The sequence below is a fragment of the Ursus americanus genome, chromosome 7 (assembly GCF_024610735.1).
Source record: "Ursus americanus isolate L20-20 chromosome 7, mUrsAme1.1.p, whole genome shotgun sequence".
Taxonomy (NCBI): Eukaryota; Metazoa; Chordata; class Mammalia; order Carnivora; family Ursidae; genus Ursus; species Ursus americanus.
Genome location: NC_142133.1, coordinates 50,294,540 through 50,312,728, shown reverse-complemented (window position 1 = coordinate 50,312,728; position 18,189 = coordinate 50,294,540). Strand labels below are relative to the sequence as shown.

Genomic DNA, 18,189 nt, shown 5'->3' with positions numbered 1-18,189 from the left:
TAAAAAAATAAATAAATAAATAAAATAGCATACTAAGAACATTTACTTAACATAAAAGGAGACAATCAAGAAGGAGAAGATAGAAAACAAATAGCAAAATGACAAATGTATAACTAATATCAATAATTAAATTAAATCTGAATTCACTAAACATCCTAATCAAAACATAGCGATTGACAGCATAAAAACGCAAGACCCAGGGGCACCTCGGTGGCTCGGTCAGTTGAGTGACGGACTCTTGATTTGGCCTCAGGTCATGATCTCAGGGTCATGAGAACCAGCCCTACCTCGGGCTCTGCACTCAGGGGAAAGTCTGCTTGAGATTCTCTCTCCCTCTCCCTCTGCCCCTCACACTCATGCTCTCTCTCTCCGAAATAAATAAATCTTAAAAAAAAAAAAAGCAAAGACCTAATTCTATCTACAAGAGACACAACCGTGATTCAAAAACACAAATGGGTGGGAAGCAAATTGATGGGTAGGAGCTATTCCTTGCAAATAGCAACCAAAAGAGAGTGAGCGAGCTCTACTGGGTTGTGTCCTTTCAAATTTCATCTCTACCCAGAACCTATGAAAGCAACTTTATTTAAAAATAAGGTCTTTGAAAGATGTCATCAAGTTAAGATAAGGTCATACAAGATTAGAGTAGGCCCTAATTCAATGACTGATGTCCTTGTAAGAGGAGGGAAATTTGGACAGAGCAACAGAATGCCATATGATGGTGGAGGCAGAAATTGGAGTGATATAAGCCAAGAGCACCATGGACTGCTGATGACTACCAGATGCTAGGACAAGGCAGGGAAGGATTCTTTCCTAGAGTCTTGAGAGAAAGCATGGGCTGATGACACCTTAATTTCAGGCTTCAAGCTGCAGAACTGTGAGGGAAGAAATTTCTGTTGTTTTAAGCCACCCAGTTTGTTGGCAGCCCTAAAAAAAAAATGAATACACATACCTCTGTTATTATAAAATAGTCTTTAAGACAATAAGTATTGTTAGAGACAAAAAGGACATTTCATAATGATAAAAAGGGTCCATATGTCATAAAATATAACAACTATAAGTGTAAATACACCTTGCAATAGAGCTCCAAAATACATGACACTAAAACTGACAGAATTAGAAGGAGAAAGATACATTTATAGTTGTAGATTTCAAGACCCAATTTTAGGGGTGCGTAGATGGCTCAGTCAGTAGAGCATATAACGCTTAATCTTGGGGTTGTGAGTCCAAGCCCTACATTAAGGGTAGAGTTTACTTAAAAAAATACAAAATCTAATTTTAAATAATTAACAGACAACTAGTCAGAAAATTAGCAAAACTTGAACAGTACTATCAACCAAGGCACCCTAATCAGCATATACAGAACACTCCAGACAATGGCTGGAGAAGACACATTCTCTTCAAGCCCGTGTGAAACATTTCCAAGATAGACCACATGCTATGCTATAAAGTCTCAATAAATAAAAAGGATTAGAATTATGCAAAGTATATTCTCTGACCACTGTAGACTTAAATTAGAAATCAACAACAGAGGGGCACCCGGCTTCCTCAGTCGGTTAAGCGTCTTTCTCTCAGTTCATGATCCCGGGATCCTGAGATCGAGTCCTGCATCGAGATCCCTGCTCAGTGGGGAGCCCTGCTTCTCCCTCTCCCTCTGCCTGCTGCTCCCCCTGCTTGTGCTCTCTCTCTCTCTGTTAAATAAATAAATAAATAAATAAATAAATAAATAAATAAATAAATAATTTTTTAAAGAAATCAATGACAGAAGGAAATTTGGGAAATCCTTGAATATTTAAAAATTGAACAACACATTAATAAATAGCCTATAGATCAAAGAAGAAATCACAAGGGAACTTAGAAAATTTTTTGAATTGAATGAGCATGAAAGCACAACAGATCAAAATACATTGGGCCATAGTTAGAGGGACATATATAGCTCTAAAATCCATAAAGGGAAAAAAGTCAGTAAATTAGAATTCATTGAAATTTAAAACTTTTGCACTACAAAAGACATCATTAAAAATGAAAAGGTAAACCACAAACTAGGAGAAATATTTACCAATGACATATCTGATACGATGGGACTCAGATTCCTTCCATTCTAGATTGGTTTCTAAACTGATTTCTTCTAAGAAATTTTCCCTGATGATTCTCCCCTCTCAAATGCCTCTTGTATTCCTGTCTCCTTAGCACCACTAGTTATTTATGGGATGGGGAAAATTATCTTTATTAATATTTTTATTCGTTTGAAAAGATGTCACCCGGGCGCCTGGGTGGTTCAGCCGGTTAAGCATCTGCCTTCAGCTCGGGTCATGATCTCAGGGCTCCCTCCTCAGCGGAGTCTGCTTCTCCTTCTCCCACTGCCCCGCCCCCACCCATGTGTGCAGGTGCACGTGCGCTCTCTCTCTCATATAAATAAAGTCTTTAAAAAAAAAAGATGCCACCAATACCTAATTAAGTTGGTCATTCACAGGCCTGTTACCCTGTGTGCAAACTCTTGGCATGCGTCATGCTGTGGGGACATGCCCCAGGCAAAAAGAGACTATGGGCTCCATTGGAAGTCTCTGGATAGGAGGCATGGGCATCACCTCACAGTCACTGACACCTTATAACTCTAGGTTTCACAATGTTCTTTGAGTGCAACTCACTGAGTTATTTTTCTATTTTTTCTATTTTCCTTCATCTCTGTGTGGGAGCTATTGCATCTAGGAAGAACAGGAAATAGAGGAGAAGAGGAGAAAATGACTCAGGTGCCATATGGACTCAAGCAGCTTCATCCTACATGTTACGATGTGAGTGTCTCTAGAAGGTATTCCTGTCCTCACAACTGTCACTCCAACCCAGAATTCCAGCAGCAGCAACTGTAGGGATATTTGCTCCTCCAGTTAAATTACTCTAGATAGCATCCAGAAAAATGTAAGTTTCCCCAGGAACAGAGCTCTGTGAGGACAGGGACTTCGTCTTGTGTCCTCTATGCCTTGAACACTGTCTGCAGCAAGGACTTGTTAAACGCAGGTTTTCCAGGGTAGAAGAGTATGAGTGGCATTCTTCTTCAGGGAGGGGTGTCAAAAGGCCCTGTTGAAGGGGGAGGCAGTCCTACCTCCAAAGTGCTAAAGAGCAACCAAGACCTTGGTCTAAAGAAATAGTAAGTCTTATTTTATTCAGCACAATTGTGAGATAGAAAATGCTAATTAAAGGTTTTGATTAATGGGGACTTTATGATCCATCTGGTATGTGGTTCATCAGTTTTGGAAGGGTTACTATACTCAGCATTAAAACTCCATCTAGCACACTTTCATTTGACCTTGACGACGATCGGGGCACTTCAAAGACTTCAGCTGAAGGAGTGTGGTAAATGTGGCAAGAAAGTTCCAATGGGAAGACTTGATAAAAGGCTAGGACTTTGAAATTGAGGATGCTGGCTTCAGTGAGCCATGGCAGTCTTTGATGTATGGGTAGATGTGAGGAATGCTGTGTTTTAGAAAGATTAATTTGGTAATGATGTGCAGGGAAGACTGGAGAGGTAAAGGGACTAAAGCAAGAAGAGCAGCTAGAAGACAGGTGCGAAACCCAAAGCCTAAAGTGATTGTGGTAACGTTAGAGATGATGAGAGAAAAACAATGTTGAGTCGTTTTGGTGTCCAAGTGTAGAACACAAAGAGCTGAGAGAGGGGAAAGGGTAGTGGAGGATTCTGAAGCTTATTTCTTAAGAATATGACCCTTAGGTCCATGTAAGAAAGGTCCTTGCTTTAGAGGCTCCCAGTCTGACCCTACTCTAGCCATGTCCTTCCCTATAGGTGAGAAGTTTGTGAGGGCAAGGGGACATGGCCCCTCCCCCTTTCTAGACTATGCTAGATACCTGAGAACCAGAATTCATGGTCCAAATAGCCCAGCTCTTGTCCTGAGCCTGCACTAGATTCTTCCCAGGGTCTATTCTCCCAAGGGTCAGGGACATTGCTGGTGTGCACACCCCTAGGGCTGGGCAGTCACCATCGCAGCTGTTTGTGGGAGGTGCTGGGTGAGAAGATGGAGCTTGAACCTCCTGGCTGTAGTGTCCCCATACATATATGCATGGCCCCTCATGGTGCAAGGTGGAGTCGAGGAAGGGAGGAAACAGGGGCAGGCCATGGGGCGGAGGCCAGGGCCATCTCTTCCAGTATTTCCAACTTCTGGCATTGAACTTCTATGAATCTGGGAATTCTACAAACCTTGCCTTCCAGGTCATCCTTATCATTACATATTTGTAAGGCCGGAAGATAGACATTTTTATCTAGCACCTTATGGGTATGGTTTATAACTTTAAAATATTTTTACATATAGTAGACTTTTAGACATATGGTTTCCATTTGTACTCTTGTCCTGAAACTATTAGACGTGGCCTTGCTTTTCAGCCCAACATATTCCTTATTTAGTGTCTTCCTATGACTCTTCTCCAAATCTTCTCTTGTGCTGAGACTTGACCTATTGGACTGTCCCTTAAAATATCCAGCTCAGTTCTTTTGTTAATTGGCTTGCCAATTTTTTAAGTTATTCATTTGTAATTCCTCATGTATCCTAAATAGGTCTCTATCAGATATGTATGTACACACACACACACACACACCAGGCCTCATATCCTATTCTATGGCTTTCCTTTTCATTCTCTGGATGGTGTCTTTTGATAAATAGAAGTTCTTATTTTTAAGGCTGCTAATTCACCAGTTTTTTTCTCGATTCCTAGAGATTTTTGTGTCCTCTTTAAGATCTTTACCTAATGCAAGATCATAAAGATTTTCTTTCGTGTTTTCTGTTAAAAGCTTCATTGCTCTACTTTCATATTTAGATGCATCAGCTCACACTGAATCTGTAACTGATTCTGTGTGTGATAAAGGTCAAGATTAATTTTGTTTTCCAAATGTATATCCACTGACCCAACTTCACTTACTGAGAAGTCCGTCTTTTTCCCCACTGTTCTGCAATGTCACCTTTGTTATGAATCAACGGACTACATCAATCGATAGATAGATACCTTTACTTTGGTCTACTTGTCTCTCCTGTGCCCAAACCATACTTTTTAAATTACTGTAGCTTTGTACTTAAATACTATAACTTTTATAGGTCTTGATATCTGGTGTTAAGTCTTCCAACTTTCTTCTTCAAGATTGCTTTTGGTATTCTTCGACTTTTGCATTTCTGCATCAATTTTAGAATTGCCTTGTCAATTTCCATTCCGCAGACATAGGATTGTGCCTTGGAACGTTTCATTTTTATCCATAAATCGTCCCTTTGGAACAGTGGGGGTGGAAACGCCGCAGCGAGCGGCGCAGAACGGGGATCCTCCGCTGGCACCGCCCCCTAGCCGGGACACGGGGACGCGCCCAGTCTCCGGTCTCCCTCGGTCGCACATTCCCAACGCTGCGCCAAAGCTGCGCTCGCCCCGGCCAGCCGCCAGCCCCCCGGGAGCCCCCACCCGGACCCAAGACGCGCTGCGGAGCCGCAGCAAACACCCCCCAGCCCCGCCCGGGCGGGGGCGGCCGCGCGGCATCACGGGGCGGAGGCGGGGCCGCGCCGGGAGCCGAAGGAGGGGGAGGGGGCGCGGCCTCCGGGCTGACGCGCGGGCGCCCGGGCGCGGCGCCACCGGGACCCTAGTGGCTCGGGGAGCCGGCGTGGCGGCGGGCGCTCGGGCAGGTTCCGAGCTGAGCCGCCACCTCGGCCGGCAGGTCCCTGCGGCGGCTGCCCGGGCGGCCCGGGCGCACGGCCCTTCGCCATGTACACCTTCGTGGTGCGCGACGAGAACAGCAGCGTCTACGCCGAGGTCTCGCGGCTGCTGCTCGCCACCGGCCACTGGAAGAGGCTGAGGCGCGACAACCCCAGGTTCAACCTGATGCTGGGCGAGAGGAACCGGCTGCCCTTCGGGAGACTGGGTGAGCGCTTCCTCGTCCGCGCCCTCCCGCTCCTCCCACAGCCCGTTATTACCAGCGCTTTTGTCTTAAGGTCATAAATCTTCCTCTCCGTCGTTCCTCGGGCAGAGAGAACACCGCTTTGCATGCCTCCTCATCTCATAAATCGGACTCCGGGCCGCGGCTGTCCCCGGACAATGGCGGGTCCCTGCAGCCCGGGGGGCGTCGGCCGCGTGCTCCCGCACTGCCCCGGCCCGACGCCCCCAAATCGCGCGGGGCCGAGCTGGGGCGGGGCCAGGCCCCGCCGAGCCGCCGCACGAGCTCAGGCTGGAGTCCTCTTGCGAATTTCTGCACTGAGGATTCCACCCTGCCCGATGTTGGCGCGGGAGGGATCCTTGCGTGTGTTGAAAACCCTGAGGATTCAGCTCCCCGAAGGCTCAGATAAACTGGGGATTTGGAAAAGACCTCTGGATTCCAAAAGCAGGAGCTTCAGAAGTGAGCGGAGCCAGGGAAGAGCCGAAGGGTGTCTGATTTGGGCCTTTCCTTGGTGTTTCCACAGTGGTGGGTTGAAGGTAGATTGTACAGGACACCGGCTTCACCCTGCGTCCCGCTTCTCTGCCCTGTTCATCCCGAGGGAGTTACCTTCACTCATGTGGTTGATGCCGGCTTGGCATTACATCCACGTCCATATCCACATCCCCGCGTGTAGGGAAGGGCAGGGGGAAGGAGAGGACCCGCAGCTCCTTTCTAGATGACGTAATCCAGAAGTTGTGCAGATCACCTCAACTTACATCCCATTGACCTGAACAGTCTCGTGGCTTCTCACTGCGCAGTCATCCCGGAGATGCAGCCTCTCTCACAGTAGCCATGTTCCTTGCCAAAAGTCTTCTGGGTGGGGGGCTAAATCGAATTGCCAAAGACAGAAGGGGAGAATCAATAATGAAGAAAAGTCATCTCTGCGTTGGAGGACAACCCGGAGATAGCGGTGCTTAATGTCCAGCAGAGGACACAGTTTTTAGAAATAGGTGTGGTCAGGGGGTGGAGAGATTGAATGGGCAGATTGAAAACAGGCCATTTGGAACTGACTGGCCACTGGTGAGGTTCCACAGAGCCCGGGGGGGGGGGGGGCTTGTACAGTTGTAGTGATTTCGGGAATGAAGGGTGTTTAGCATAGCCTATGGAAAGTTTTTCTTTGGAATGGTACCATGGACAACTTTCTGGTGTTCTGCAGATTTAGGATGTATGTATGATGGGGACTCCACGGAAGGGCTGATTCCAACCCCCGGAAATCTGGGACTGCAGGGAATGTGCCTGGAGAGTCCCTCTGGTTAACCCGTCTCTCCAGGAAGCCCTCAGCAAAGGGAATACCTTTCCCTGAAAGAACTACTTATAGTTGAGACACATATCTCCTTCTTGCTCTGTCCACTTCCCTGCCTGCCTGACTGACTTTCCTCTGTGGAAAGTCTCTGCCCGGGCTGAAGCAGGGGTGGTTGGCACTGCTATGCTGCTCAGGACTAGGGGGGAAGGAGCAGAAACTTACAGGGTCCAAATCCTAAACAGGTACCACAGAGGCAACAGATGATAAGTAAGTATTTGTATTTTATGGAAAAGAAAACAGCATCCCACAGCCATGTGGTTATATGTCTTCACTGTTAGGGATATTTAGTTTTTGCTTAAAGTGTGAAACGCAAGGAGATGACTTCTAGAGCCAGGTAAAGTCTCGGGAATGCTGCTGCCGTGGAGATGAGAAGGTAAGCAGTTGAGGTGTGAGCCAGGTTCATCTGCCCCAGGAAGACAATGAGAGCTAGTTAGTGCCTAAATATTTTTATTTAATTATATGCTGTTCTCAGATGTATTCTTCTTACCTCTGGCATCTTCTACTCAAACTCCCTTTCTTTGGTTTTACTTTTATTTTTGTTGCTGGAAATTCAATGCATTTTGTTTGGATTTTAAACAAAAACGGAGGCTTTTGTTTTTTGTTTGTATCCTTTCTGCTCTATGTTATAGAGGAGGGGCCATGCAATAAGATTTACTGAAGTTGAGTTTCCCTGTGGAGGATACACACTGATTTTATAGACATGGCTTCTCTACTACCTTCGTTCATCTCTTGTGACTCTCCTAGAAGCTCACGGAGGTAGACATGCTTGAGAACAGCAGTAGCATAGTTCTCCTGCCTTCCTTGATGGCTGTAGAAAAGCAAGGTTAGGGGTGTCAAAGCACAGCTGTTAAAGTGGTATCGTACAGAGATTATTAAATGCCTCTGTGTTAAGCCAAGAGCAGGGTGTGGTGGGGAACAAAGAGAGGTGAAAGAGAAAATACCCTTCCACCCTAAGAAGAAAAAACCAAGGCAGCAGCGGTCTTTGGCAGACCTAAGAGCTGATACCTTAACACCCACGATGGGGTGGGGGAGGGTTTTCAGTGCCATGCTGTGGAAGGGGAGTGCCGGTGCGGGGCAACGGAATTGTTCCATTTCTGCCAACCAGCCCTGAAGTGAGAGAAAGAAACCTGGGCGTGACACAGCTGTTCTTTCTCCTACATGCTGGTGCTGACATTGTCGTTTCCCACCTGTCCTCTTTCCCTTCTGAGCCTCCTCTTTCCTTTATAGGTCACGAGCCTGGGCTGATGCAGTTGGTGAATTACTACAGAGGGGCTGACAAACTGTGTCGCAAGGCTTCTTTAGTGAAGTAAGTGTTTAAGATCCTTTCCATGTATTACATAAATGTTTTCACTTTCCTCCTGAAGCAAATATGTGGGATTTTTTTTTTAAGGGTAAAAATACTTTTATCTGAAAAGCCAACAATATTAGTTCTGGAGCTTCGTCTGTGCCGCTTTGATTGCAGTCTAAGACTGCTGTTTGTGCTTGATAAAGCCTTTCTGTCTCCTAGGTGAGGCTCCCTAGAAGCAGAACGGGAAACTAGGTTTCTTGTGTGGGTGATTGACTGGGGGGGAAGAGGTAGAGGCTCTTGGGAGAAACTCACTTGGAAGCAAGGGGGGGCCAGACAGCAGAGGAAGCCAAGCAAAGGTGTGGTTTCAGCTGAAGTCTCTCCTCAGCCTGACTCCATGGAACTCAGGAGTTAATGGTACCTCAGAGTTGAGACAAGAGGACCTGGCTTCTGTCCTCCAGTATCAGGCAGCCAGTGGCGGTGGGGGGAAGTGGAAAATGTAGCTCCCCCCACATGTCTGGGCAGGGCCTAGACCCTGGAGAAAGGCACACTTAAGCTCTTAGCAGCCACCTCACAGCAGCCAGGGGTCCCCTCAGAAAGGCCCCCCGGACAGGGTATAACGGTATCTGCTGCACTGCCCGTCTCTGAGCGGTGCGGTTATGGCGAGGTGTCAGAGGAACGGTACCGTAAGGTACAGGGAAGCAGAATTATACGGTGGTAAAGATCTAGGATCAGCAGCTTGGGTTTTAATCCGAGCTCTTCCTCTTCTTAGCTGGGGCAAATTTCCTCATCCCTCCAGCCATGGAATCTACCTTGTACGGTGGCTGCAAGGATTAAATAGGGTGACGATGTAAAGTATATAGCACAGTGGTAAAGAGTATTTGACTCTGTGCCTTAGTTTCCTTTTCTGTAAATAAACCTCAGGTGCTTGTAAGAATTAATTGAGTTAATTTGTATACTGATTTTGAGTAATGTCTGTCTCATAGTTCGCACTGTGTAAGTAAAGGCTCGTCTTTTTCCTATTATTATGGCTATCACTGCTATTATTGTTTTCATTTGAGTAGGGAAAAACTGGGTGGTGCCCCTAAAATCGGGGCCAATACAGGTCTCCAGTATTCTTTCCATAATGACCAGTGAACATATGTGTGTAGCCAAACAAATCACTTAAGGAAGCAGACACTGGAAGATATGACTCAGTATAAATGCTCTTTTCCCCACTCACATTTCTCTCTGGGCTCCAACTATTTACTAGGTTGGGTGTTCATAGCCTTATTTTCCCCTTTTTGTTCACACTCACGGCCCCAGTAACTTATGTATCCACTTCTGTCTGTGATGGATTTTTGTGATTCACCAGCTACCCCTGAAGGTGAGCAAGGCTTTGTAAAGTCTTGTTATTACATTTTTTAAAAAGATTTTATTTATTTATTTATTTGACAGAGGGAGAGAGAGGGAGAGTGCTTGTGCAAGCAGGGGGAGGGGCAGAGGAGAGGGAGAAACAGACTCCCCGCTGAGCAGGGAGCCCCATGTGGGGCTCTGTCCCAGGATCCTGAGATCATGACCTGAGCCGAAGGCAGACGATTTAACTGCCTGAACCACCCAGGCGCCCCTAACTTTGGGTAGTTAGTGCCATCCAGATGCCCCTTGTTATTACATATTCACATATTACATATTCACATAAGGAGTTTCTCTCCCTTGTGTATATATAAATAAGCCTCCATTTGTGATTTCTTTCCAAATGGGCTTATGAGCAAATGCAACAATTGCAAAGGATGCTGTCCAGCAGAAATAGGATGCTAGCCACATGTGTAATTTTAAATTTCCTAGTAGCCACATTAAAATAAATACAAAGAAACAGGTGCAGCTTATTTCACTAATATATTTTATTTGACCATGAAAATCCAAAATCATCAGTTTGACATGTTATTAATATAAAAAACAATTAATGAGATATTTCATATATTTTATTTTCATCCTGAGTCTTCAAAATCTGGTGTGCATTTTATATTTTTGGAACATCTTAATCCAGACACTAAATTTTTATCTGAAATCCTTGCCCTGTATTTAGATTTCATAAAAAGTTATGGTTGTAAAAATAGATTTACATACTTAAGTTGTTCCTACATAAACTTACGGGAAAGTAACTGAATGAAAAATCATTTTCCTGTAATAGTTGCATGCACATTGACAAAACTGGTTTGTATTTTTAGAAGAATTGACTTGACTTTTTAAAACTATGTCCAAGTTAAGTAAGTTTGCTGACTCTTGGTTTAGCACAGTATTAATATCAGATTCAAAAGAAATATTGAATAAGTTGAAAAGAAATTCTAAATTTCGCAATATCAACAAAGTGTTCTTCAAACTTTTCTTTAGTTTTTGCAGCCAATTTACATAACGCTATGTCAAGTTAAATCTACGTGTTGAGTCATGTTATAAAAATATGTAAATTCAGGGGCTCCTGGGTGGCTCAGTCGTTAAGTATCTGCCTTCGCCTCAGGTCCTGATCCCAGCGTTCTGGGATCGAGCCCCGCATCGGGCTCCCTGCTCGGCGGGAAGCCTGCTTCTCCCTCTCCCACTCCCCTGCTTGTGTTCCCTCTCTTGCTCCCTCTCTGTCAAATAAATAAATAAAATCTTAAAAAAATATATGTAAAATCATTACTGTTCACTTGTATTCTGAAGTTGAAACAAAAATTTTCACGCTTGTCTGGCTAGGTCATAAATTAGATCTTCTTTTCCCTTCCTTGGAGCTTTAAATTTAGCTTGATCATATGCAGTGTAGATATTGGTGAGAAAATGTCAATCCCACTGCCATTTTTTAATATTTGATTATCGAGTGAAATAATTAATTCTTGGTTTGGGAAGCATTTTCTTTTATTTCAAGGAAATCTGATTTGGAGTTGACAATACAGTGAATCTTTGTAGAACTCCCGTATCTCTCAATCAGCGAACGCTGGCAGAGAACACAGTATCATTAAATCCATTGTCTTCTGTTTCTTTCAACAGTTCCATACTGGGGAATCATTGTAGCACTTGCAAGTATGTACTAAAGCATTTCAACAACTGTATCCATGATAGTTTTCATAGAGCGAGCTTCAGAAAACTGAGTGCAAGTGTTTCCAATATGTAACATACAGTACAATGAAACAATAAAGAAAGCATCAGTCTGTTAAAATCCCAGTTAGTCAGATTTCAACGCATCCTAGCTGAAGTACTGTCATGATAGAAATTTTCTCATATAGGTGAAATTCTTTGACGGGTGTAAAAGATTAAAAAATATCTATACCACAAGGTTGATAGTTTTAAGGCTGCAATTCGATAATATTTTTTCATGTATTTGAAAATTCTTCGAGACAGAACATACCCAAAGTATTAATTGGACACGTCTCGTGTCACAGAACTCAACTAAAACTGAAGAAAAATATTTAAGATTATTTTACTTTTGAATCAGTCTTTGATGTTATTAGAAAGGTTTTGTACTCCTTGGGCAATGTTCATGACTTAGCTAAAGATTGTTCACTTTTTGTAAAATATCTTTTTTACTCTTTTCCTCAGAATATTTCCTCTAACTGTATTTCTATCTAAAATGGTTTTTTCTTTTTTTTTTTTTTTAAGATTTTACTTATTTATTTGAGAGAGAAAGAGCGCCTGAGAGCTTGAGAGGGGGAGGGGGGGTCGAGGGGTAAGGAGAAGCAGACCCTGCTTTGAGCAGGAAGCCCAATGCAGGGCTCGATTCCAGGATCCGGAGATCATGACTTGAGCTGAAGGCAGATGCTTAACTGACTGAGCCACACAGGTGCCCCTAAAATGGTTTTCTTTTGGGGCGTCTGAGTGGCTCAGTCAGCCGAGTGTGTCCGACTCTTGGTTTTGGCTCAGGTCATGATCTCAGGGTTATGAGATCAAGCTCCGAGTTGGTTCTGTGCTTAGTGGGAAGTCCGCTTGAGATTCCCTCCCTGCTCCCGTGTGTTCTCACACTTGCACTCTCTCTCTAAAAATAAATAAAACTTTAAAAAAAAATTGTTTTCCTTTTTGTGCAAGAATCCATGCCATTTTATAACTGACCAAAGTTACAAGCTCAGAGCCTGTTAAAATTTTGTTTAAACATTTTCTGTTAGATATTTAATTTTGATTTTAGCCACAAATTTCACTGATTATTTTTTTAAGTTTTTATTTAAATTCCAGTTGGTTAACATTGGTGTAATATTAGTTTCAAGGTGTATAAGTTAGCAATTCAACACTTACATACAACCCTTGGTGCTCGTCACAGCACCTGCCCTCCTTAATCCCCATCACCTACTTAACCCATCCCCCCTTCCTCCCCTGGGGTAACCATCAGTTTGTTCTCTATAGTTAAGAGTTTGTTTCTCGTTTGTCTCTCTCATTTTTTTGTTTTTGTTTTTGTTTTGTTTTGTTTGCTGGTTGAAAGGAAACTGCTTATGAAATTCATTATGTGTTTGCTGAAAATGCCTCCTTTGTACAGCAAACAAACTTTTTTTCATTTTACTCTGCTATAGCAAGTTGCAATTGCCATTCATTATGAAATTTCTGACATACTTTCTGCCAGTTCTTTTTTTCTCCCCCCTTTTACCGTTCTGGTCCTAGTTCTAGCTGTGGCATCCTTACTCAATTCTGCATCAATTTTTGTTTAAAAAATAATAAGAAGAACCAAAAACTAAGAGAAGAAATGTCTTACACTAGCTAACAAAGCCGTGCTAAATGCATGTGTGCTCTACACCAGAAATATGCTGGAGGATGTGTTCATGAAGTTGGTGGTATATATAAGAGCTATAATATATAAGAGCTGATAAGGGAATCCTAGCAATGAAGATGTGAATAATATACAAACTCAAAGGGAATAAAGCTATCCAAGTAACTTGACAAAAAAAAAAAAAAATTGGCCTCAGTAGTATTCCTTTATTTTAAATTTAAAAATTTGTCCATACTGATTTTAACTAGATACCTAGTTACATTTCACATTAGTTACCAATTATGATTTACATAGCTATCATTGTAGCTCGTGCTGTCTGCGTAATAAGCACAATGTACTGTTTCATCAGCGCATGGGAGGTAAAGTCACTTGAGCTGAATCAAGCTATTGTCGCTGAGTAGAACAGTGATGTGTTTATGTGTACTACTAGAAACACATGCGCATGACATGCACGCTGCAGTACCACAAAAATATCTTAGGTCATGCAGTGGTTAATGTCATCCTACCAAAAGAGTACAATTGTGATGAATGGGAAAATATTTTACAATACTTTAGTTTTTACATTAAAACTAAACAAAGTTTTAAAAGTCAGTTCCTGTGTCACATTGGCCATATTTGAAATACTCAGAAGCCACGTGTGGGTAGTGGCCACCTTATTGGCCAGTGTAGATAGAGTGGATATTTAGTGAGTTAGAAATGTATTGATTTTTGTTCCTTTGAATTCAAGTAACTGTCACATTCTATTTCCTTTGGTTTAAAAATAACTTTATTTTAAATCTCAGTTAAAAAATTATTTTCGGGGGGCGCCTGGGTGGCACAGCGGTTAAGCGTCTGCCTTCAGCTCAGGGCGTGATCCCGGCGATCTGGGATCGAGCCCCACATCAGGCTCTTCCGCTATGAGCCTGCTTCTTCCTCTCCCACTCCCCCTGCTTGTGTTCCCTCTCTCGCTGGCTGTCTCTATCTCTGTTGAATAAATAAATAAAATCTTTAAAAAAAAATTATTTTCGGGATGCCTGGGTGGCTCAGTCAGTTAAGCATCTGCCTTTGGCTCAGGTCATGATCCCCACATTGGGCTCCTTGTTCAACAGTAGCCTGCTTTTCCCTCTGCCTGTCACTCCTCCTGCTTGTGCTCTCTCTCTGTTTCTCTCTGTCAAATAAATAAATAAAATCTTAAAAAATTTTCTTTTCATTATTTCTGCCATTTGCTCATAGACTGGTTTTTGCAAGTGGGTCTTAAACACAGGCTTAACATTAATAGTTCTGTTCTAGAGAGAAGTTGGAATGCAGCTTAGGGAGGTCTGCAGATTTCTTTGGGTGAGTTCCCTCCTGCCTCTGATTCCTGGGGACTAGGAGTAAGTTTTGAGTGAGGACTGGGAGTTTGGGGGTTGCGTAATGGCTGTTTCTTACTACCTTTATGATTGTTGGAAATTTACTTATCTGTGACCTGGTAGCTATTGTGTGAAATGGGATGCTAGTGTCGCCCCCACTGGGGGTCTGATTGGAGAGTAGATGCAATGGGAAGCCCTTCATAGGCCCCTGTGTTTATTAATTGCCTTGCTCAGGGCCTGACTTTATCTTCCCCTTAAGCTCTAGATGCAATGGGAAGCCCTTCATAGGCCCTTGTGTTTATTAATTGCCTTGCTCAGGGCCTGACTTTATCTTCCGTCATGTTATGTTATTTTGGGGGCCATAGGTATGTTTAGTTATGACCACTGTAGTCACGTGCCCCATGAGAAAGATTCCTCCTTCATGTGTCATTGAAGCCAGGCTGAGCTAAAAGCAAGAAATGAAAAACTAAAATAAGGTGGTTTTTTTTGTTTTGTTTTGTTTTGTTTTGTTTTTTGCATGGGTCTAGCTCAATCACAACATGTATATTGAAAAAGTGTTGTCTCAGAATTATTTCAAGTTAATTTTCCTTAGAGATGCACTTTAAAAGAAGCTAAAGTCCTGGATATTAAGCTCCTTTTTAACTCCTTGGAGCATGCCTTAAGGGTTGCATGTAATAGCTGGTTGCTGCCCAGTAGTGCATTACAGGTCAGCTCAAGGAGGCCAAGAACAAAGAGTGGGATAAAAAGACCAGCTCCTGGCCCTGGTATTGCCCTGCCTCCTTGACGAGCTGTGGGGGAAAGCACTGGCTTTCTGAATGGAGTGGCAGGGTGTACTAAGAAGGGAAACTGACCTTCTGTCATCTGTCAGGCTGATCAAGACAAGCCCAGACCTGGCTGAATCCTGCACATGGTTTCCAGAGTCCTATGTGATTTATCCGACTAATCTCAAGACCCCAGTTGCTCCAGCACAAAATGGAATTCACCCACCGATCCATAACTCAAGGACAGATGAAAGGGAATTCTTCCTGGCTTCTTATAACAGAAAGAAAGAAGATGGAGAGGGCAATGTTTGGATTGCAAAGTCATCAGCTGGTGCCAAAGGTGAGTTGGCATTGCTGTCCCCTTCTTCCTTTCCGGTAGGTTCTCGTGTGTTTTGTTCAATGGTATGTTAGAATTCAATGAGACCTTTAGATGAGTGACTATTCTAATCTGAATCCTCAAGGGTAGAGACCATGTCTAGTTACTTAGTTTTAAATATTTATCTGGGTACTGATGACTTCTAAATGTATATCTCCAGCCAAAGTATTTCCCCTTAAGCTCTAGATCCAGTATGGCAGGCATTTCAAATGTAACATATCTGATATAGAACGCTTCATTTCCTGCCCAATTTAACCCACCCCAGCCTACCCCTCTTTCAGTCTTCCCACACAGTATGTGATCCCAGCCTCTGAAGCCCAAAACCTAGGCTTCATCCTTGACTGCTCTTTTCTTTACAGTCCATACCTAATGCATCAGCAAGTCGTGCTAGCTCTACCTTCAAAATATATTCTGAATTAAACTTTTTCTTGCCATTTCTGCTGCTATCACTTGAAGTCAAAGCTACTATTCTCTCTAGTCTGTATAATTGCCGTGCCTGCTCACAGCCAGTTCTCCTCTAAGACAGAGCAATGTCTAAAAACGTAAATCTGATCATGTTACTCCCTGCTCAGGACTGACCAGCTGGCTTCCCAGTGCAGTTCAAATAAACTCCAGATTGCTGATGGGAGCCTACACTATTTAACATTTGCTCCTATCTCTGATCCCATCTACTATTCTTGGCCTTGTTCACTGTTCTAAAGCCACGCCTGCTTAGAGTTCTATGAATATTCTAACTTTGTCTGTATATCTCAAATGTTCTTATGGATTATTTTCTGTTTCTTTCAGCTCAAATATTGCCTTGTTAGAAAAGCCTTTTCTTTTCTAAAATAGCCTTTATGCCCATTGCTCTCTGTCTTTTGCCCTGCTTTATGTTTCCTCCTTGCACTAACCTCTTCCTAGCACTTCTGTTACATATCTGTTATCTGCCTGTCTCCTCTCTCATACCATAAGCTCCATGTAAACACAGACTTTCTGTCTTGTTCATCTCTACCCTCTCCAGAGGCACTCAGTAAATGTGTGTTGAATGAATGCATAGAAAGAATGAGGTTTATGATATTGACTCAAGCTCAAAATAAAGGCAGTTCACAATGTAATGAACACATAAACATGGTCTATCTCTATAGCTACCATCATATGCTCCTTTTAAAACCATTCTATTTTGAACTTACTTCTTCTTTTATTGCCTTGGAAGACCATCTGGCCATTGGTACTCATTTCTATCCCCGGTCCAGTGGACCTCACCTTCTTTTCCACCAACCATGAGACAGGAGGGCATCACCTGGAATCTCCTGAAAGGGGGAGAGTTGGACTCTTGCCACAAGCCAGGTACCTCACCTACTTCTCTCTCCCCTCTTGTGACCTCTTCTCAAGTACTGTCCCCTAGTTTGGTTCTAATGATAAATGGGGGAATTGGAAGAGGAAATAGACATTTACAGTATTCCATATTCCTTCTATGGATTTGGGCTCTAGTCAGGATGGCCATTGTAAGGACATCTTGTATCATGGAGCCTTAACTGGAGTGAGAATCAGGAGTGAGGCAAGGCCCTTGGCAAGGGCATGTCAGGTCATGACAGTGATCCCACCTGGGTGGTGTCTGAACCCTCACGAAGACAAGTCATAGATTGATGGTCAGCATCAGGGAGAGGTAAAGAGAGAATAAAATGCCAAACAAAGAAGAAATTTTGCTTTAGGGAGTTGAGATAAGTGGTATGCATTTGTTTTGTTTGGAAACTACAAAATGAAACCAATAGGATGAATGAATGACTTCCGTTCTTGTTAAAGAAGTATTTAGTACGTACCACATGCTGGGAATAGTTGGCTCAACCTTCACACTATATCCAGTGTAAAGACCCCCTGTTCACCACCTCCACTGCCGATCTTGAACCTGAACCACCTTCGCCTCTCACCTGGAGCGTTGCTCCTTGTCCTGCCCTTGGCCATTCTCCACAGTCTACACACAGTACAGCAGACAGAGATCCTATTAAATCACAGTCAGACCTTGTCACATCTGTGTTCAGTGCTGTCTCCCTGGTGCCAGGGCAGCACATGGAACCCAGCAAAAGTTCAATATATGTATTGAGTGATGAATGAATGAATGAATGAATGAATGAATGAATGAATGAAGTAATGAGTGTTTGGAGAGACAGGGATAAATAAAATAGATATGACCTCTTGCCCTTATGGACCCAGTCTAGTCAGAAAGAAGGCTAGTGATGCATCTATTTCCAGATAAATAGTTGAGATGAGAACAAAGAACAAAAAAGACTATCACCTTGAAACTACTTAAAGAATTCCAGGGTTTCTTCATAATTTCTCCAGGTTTAGTTAGTGAGGATATAAAGAAATAATATTAGAAATACAGTTGATGAGCACATGGAAACATGCTACATTGGTATACAAAGCTTACAAAATAAATGTAGATTTTATGTATCATTTTTTACCTACAAAATAAGAGAGACCTTCAGTGATACTGTTGCTGAAAGT

The 18,189-nt window shown here is 43.1% G+C and overlaps 1 protein-coding gene across 1 annotated transcript in view; it reads left to right on the top strand.

The window, feature by feature from the left end:
- The first annotated feature begins 5,528 nt into the window (after positions 1–5,528).
- Positions 5,529–18,189, top strand: part of TTL (tubulin tyrosine ligase) — a 31,731-nt gene continuing 19,070 nt past the window's right edge. Inside the window, exons 1-3 of the mRNA XM_045808928.2 lie at positions 5,529–5,899; positions 8,481–8,559; positions 15,437–15,669. Of these exons, the coding sequence (XP_045664884.1) occupies positions 5,743–5,899; positions 8,481–8,559; positions 15,437–15,669 (469 nt within the window). The 5' untranslated portion in view covers positions 5,529–5,742. The remainder of the gene's footprint in view (positions 5,900–8,480; positions 8,560–15,436; positions 15,670–18,189) is intronic.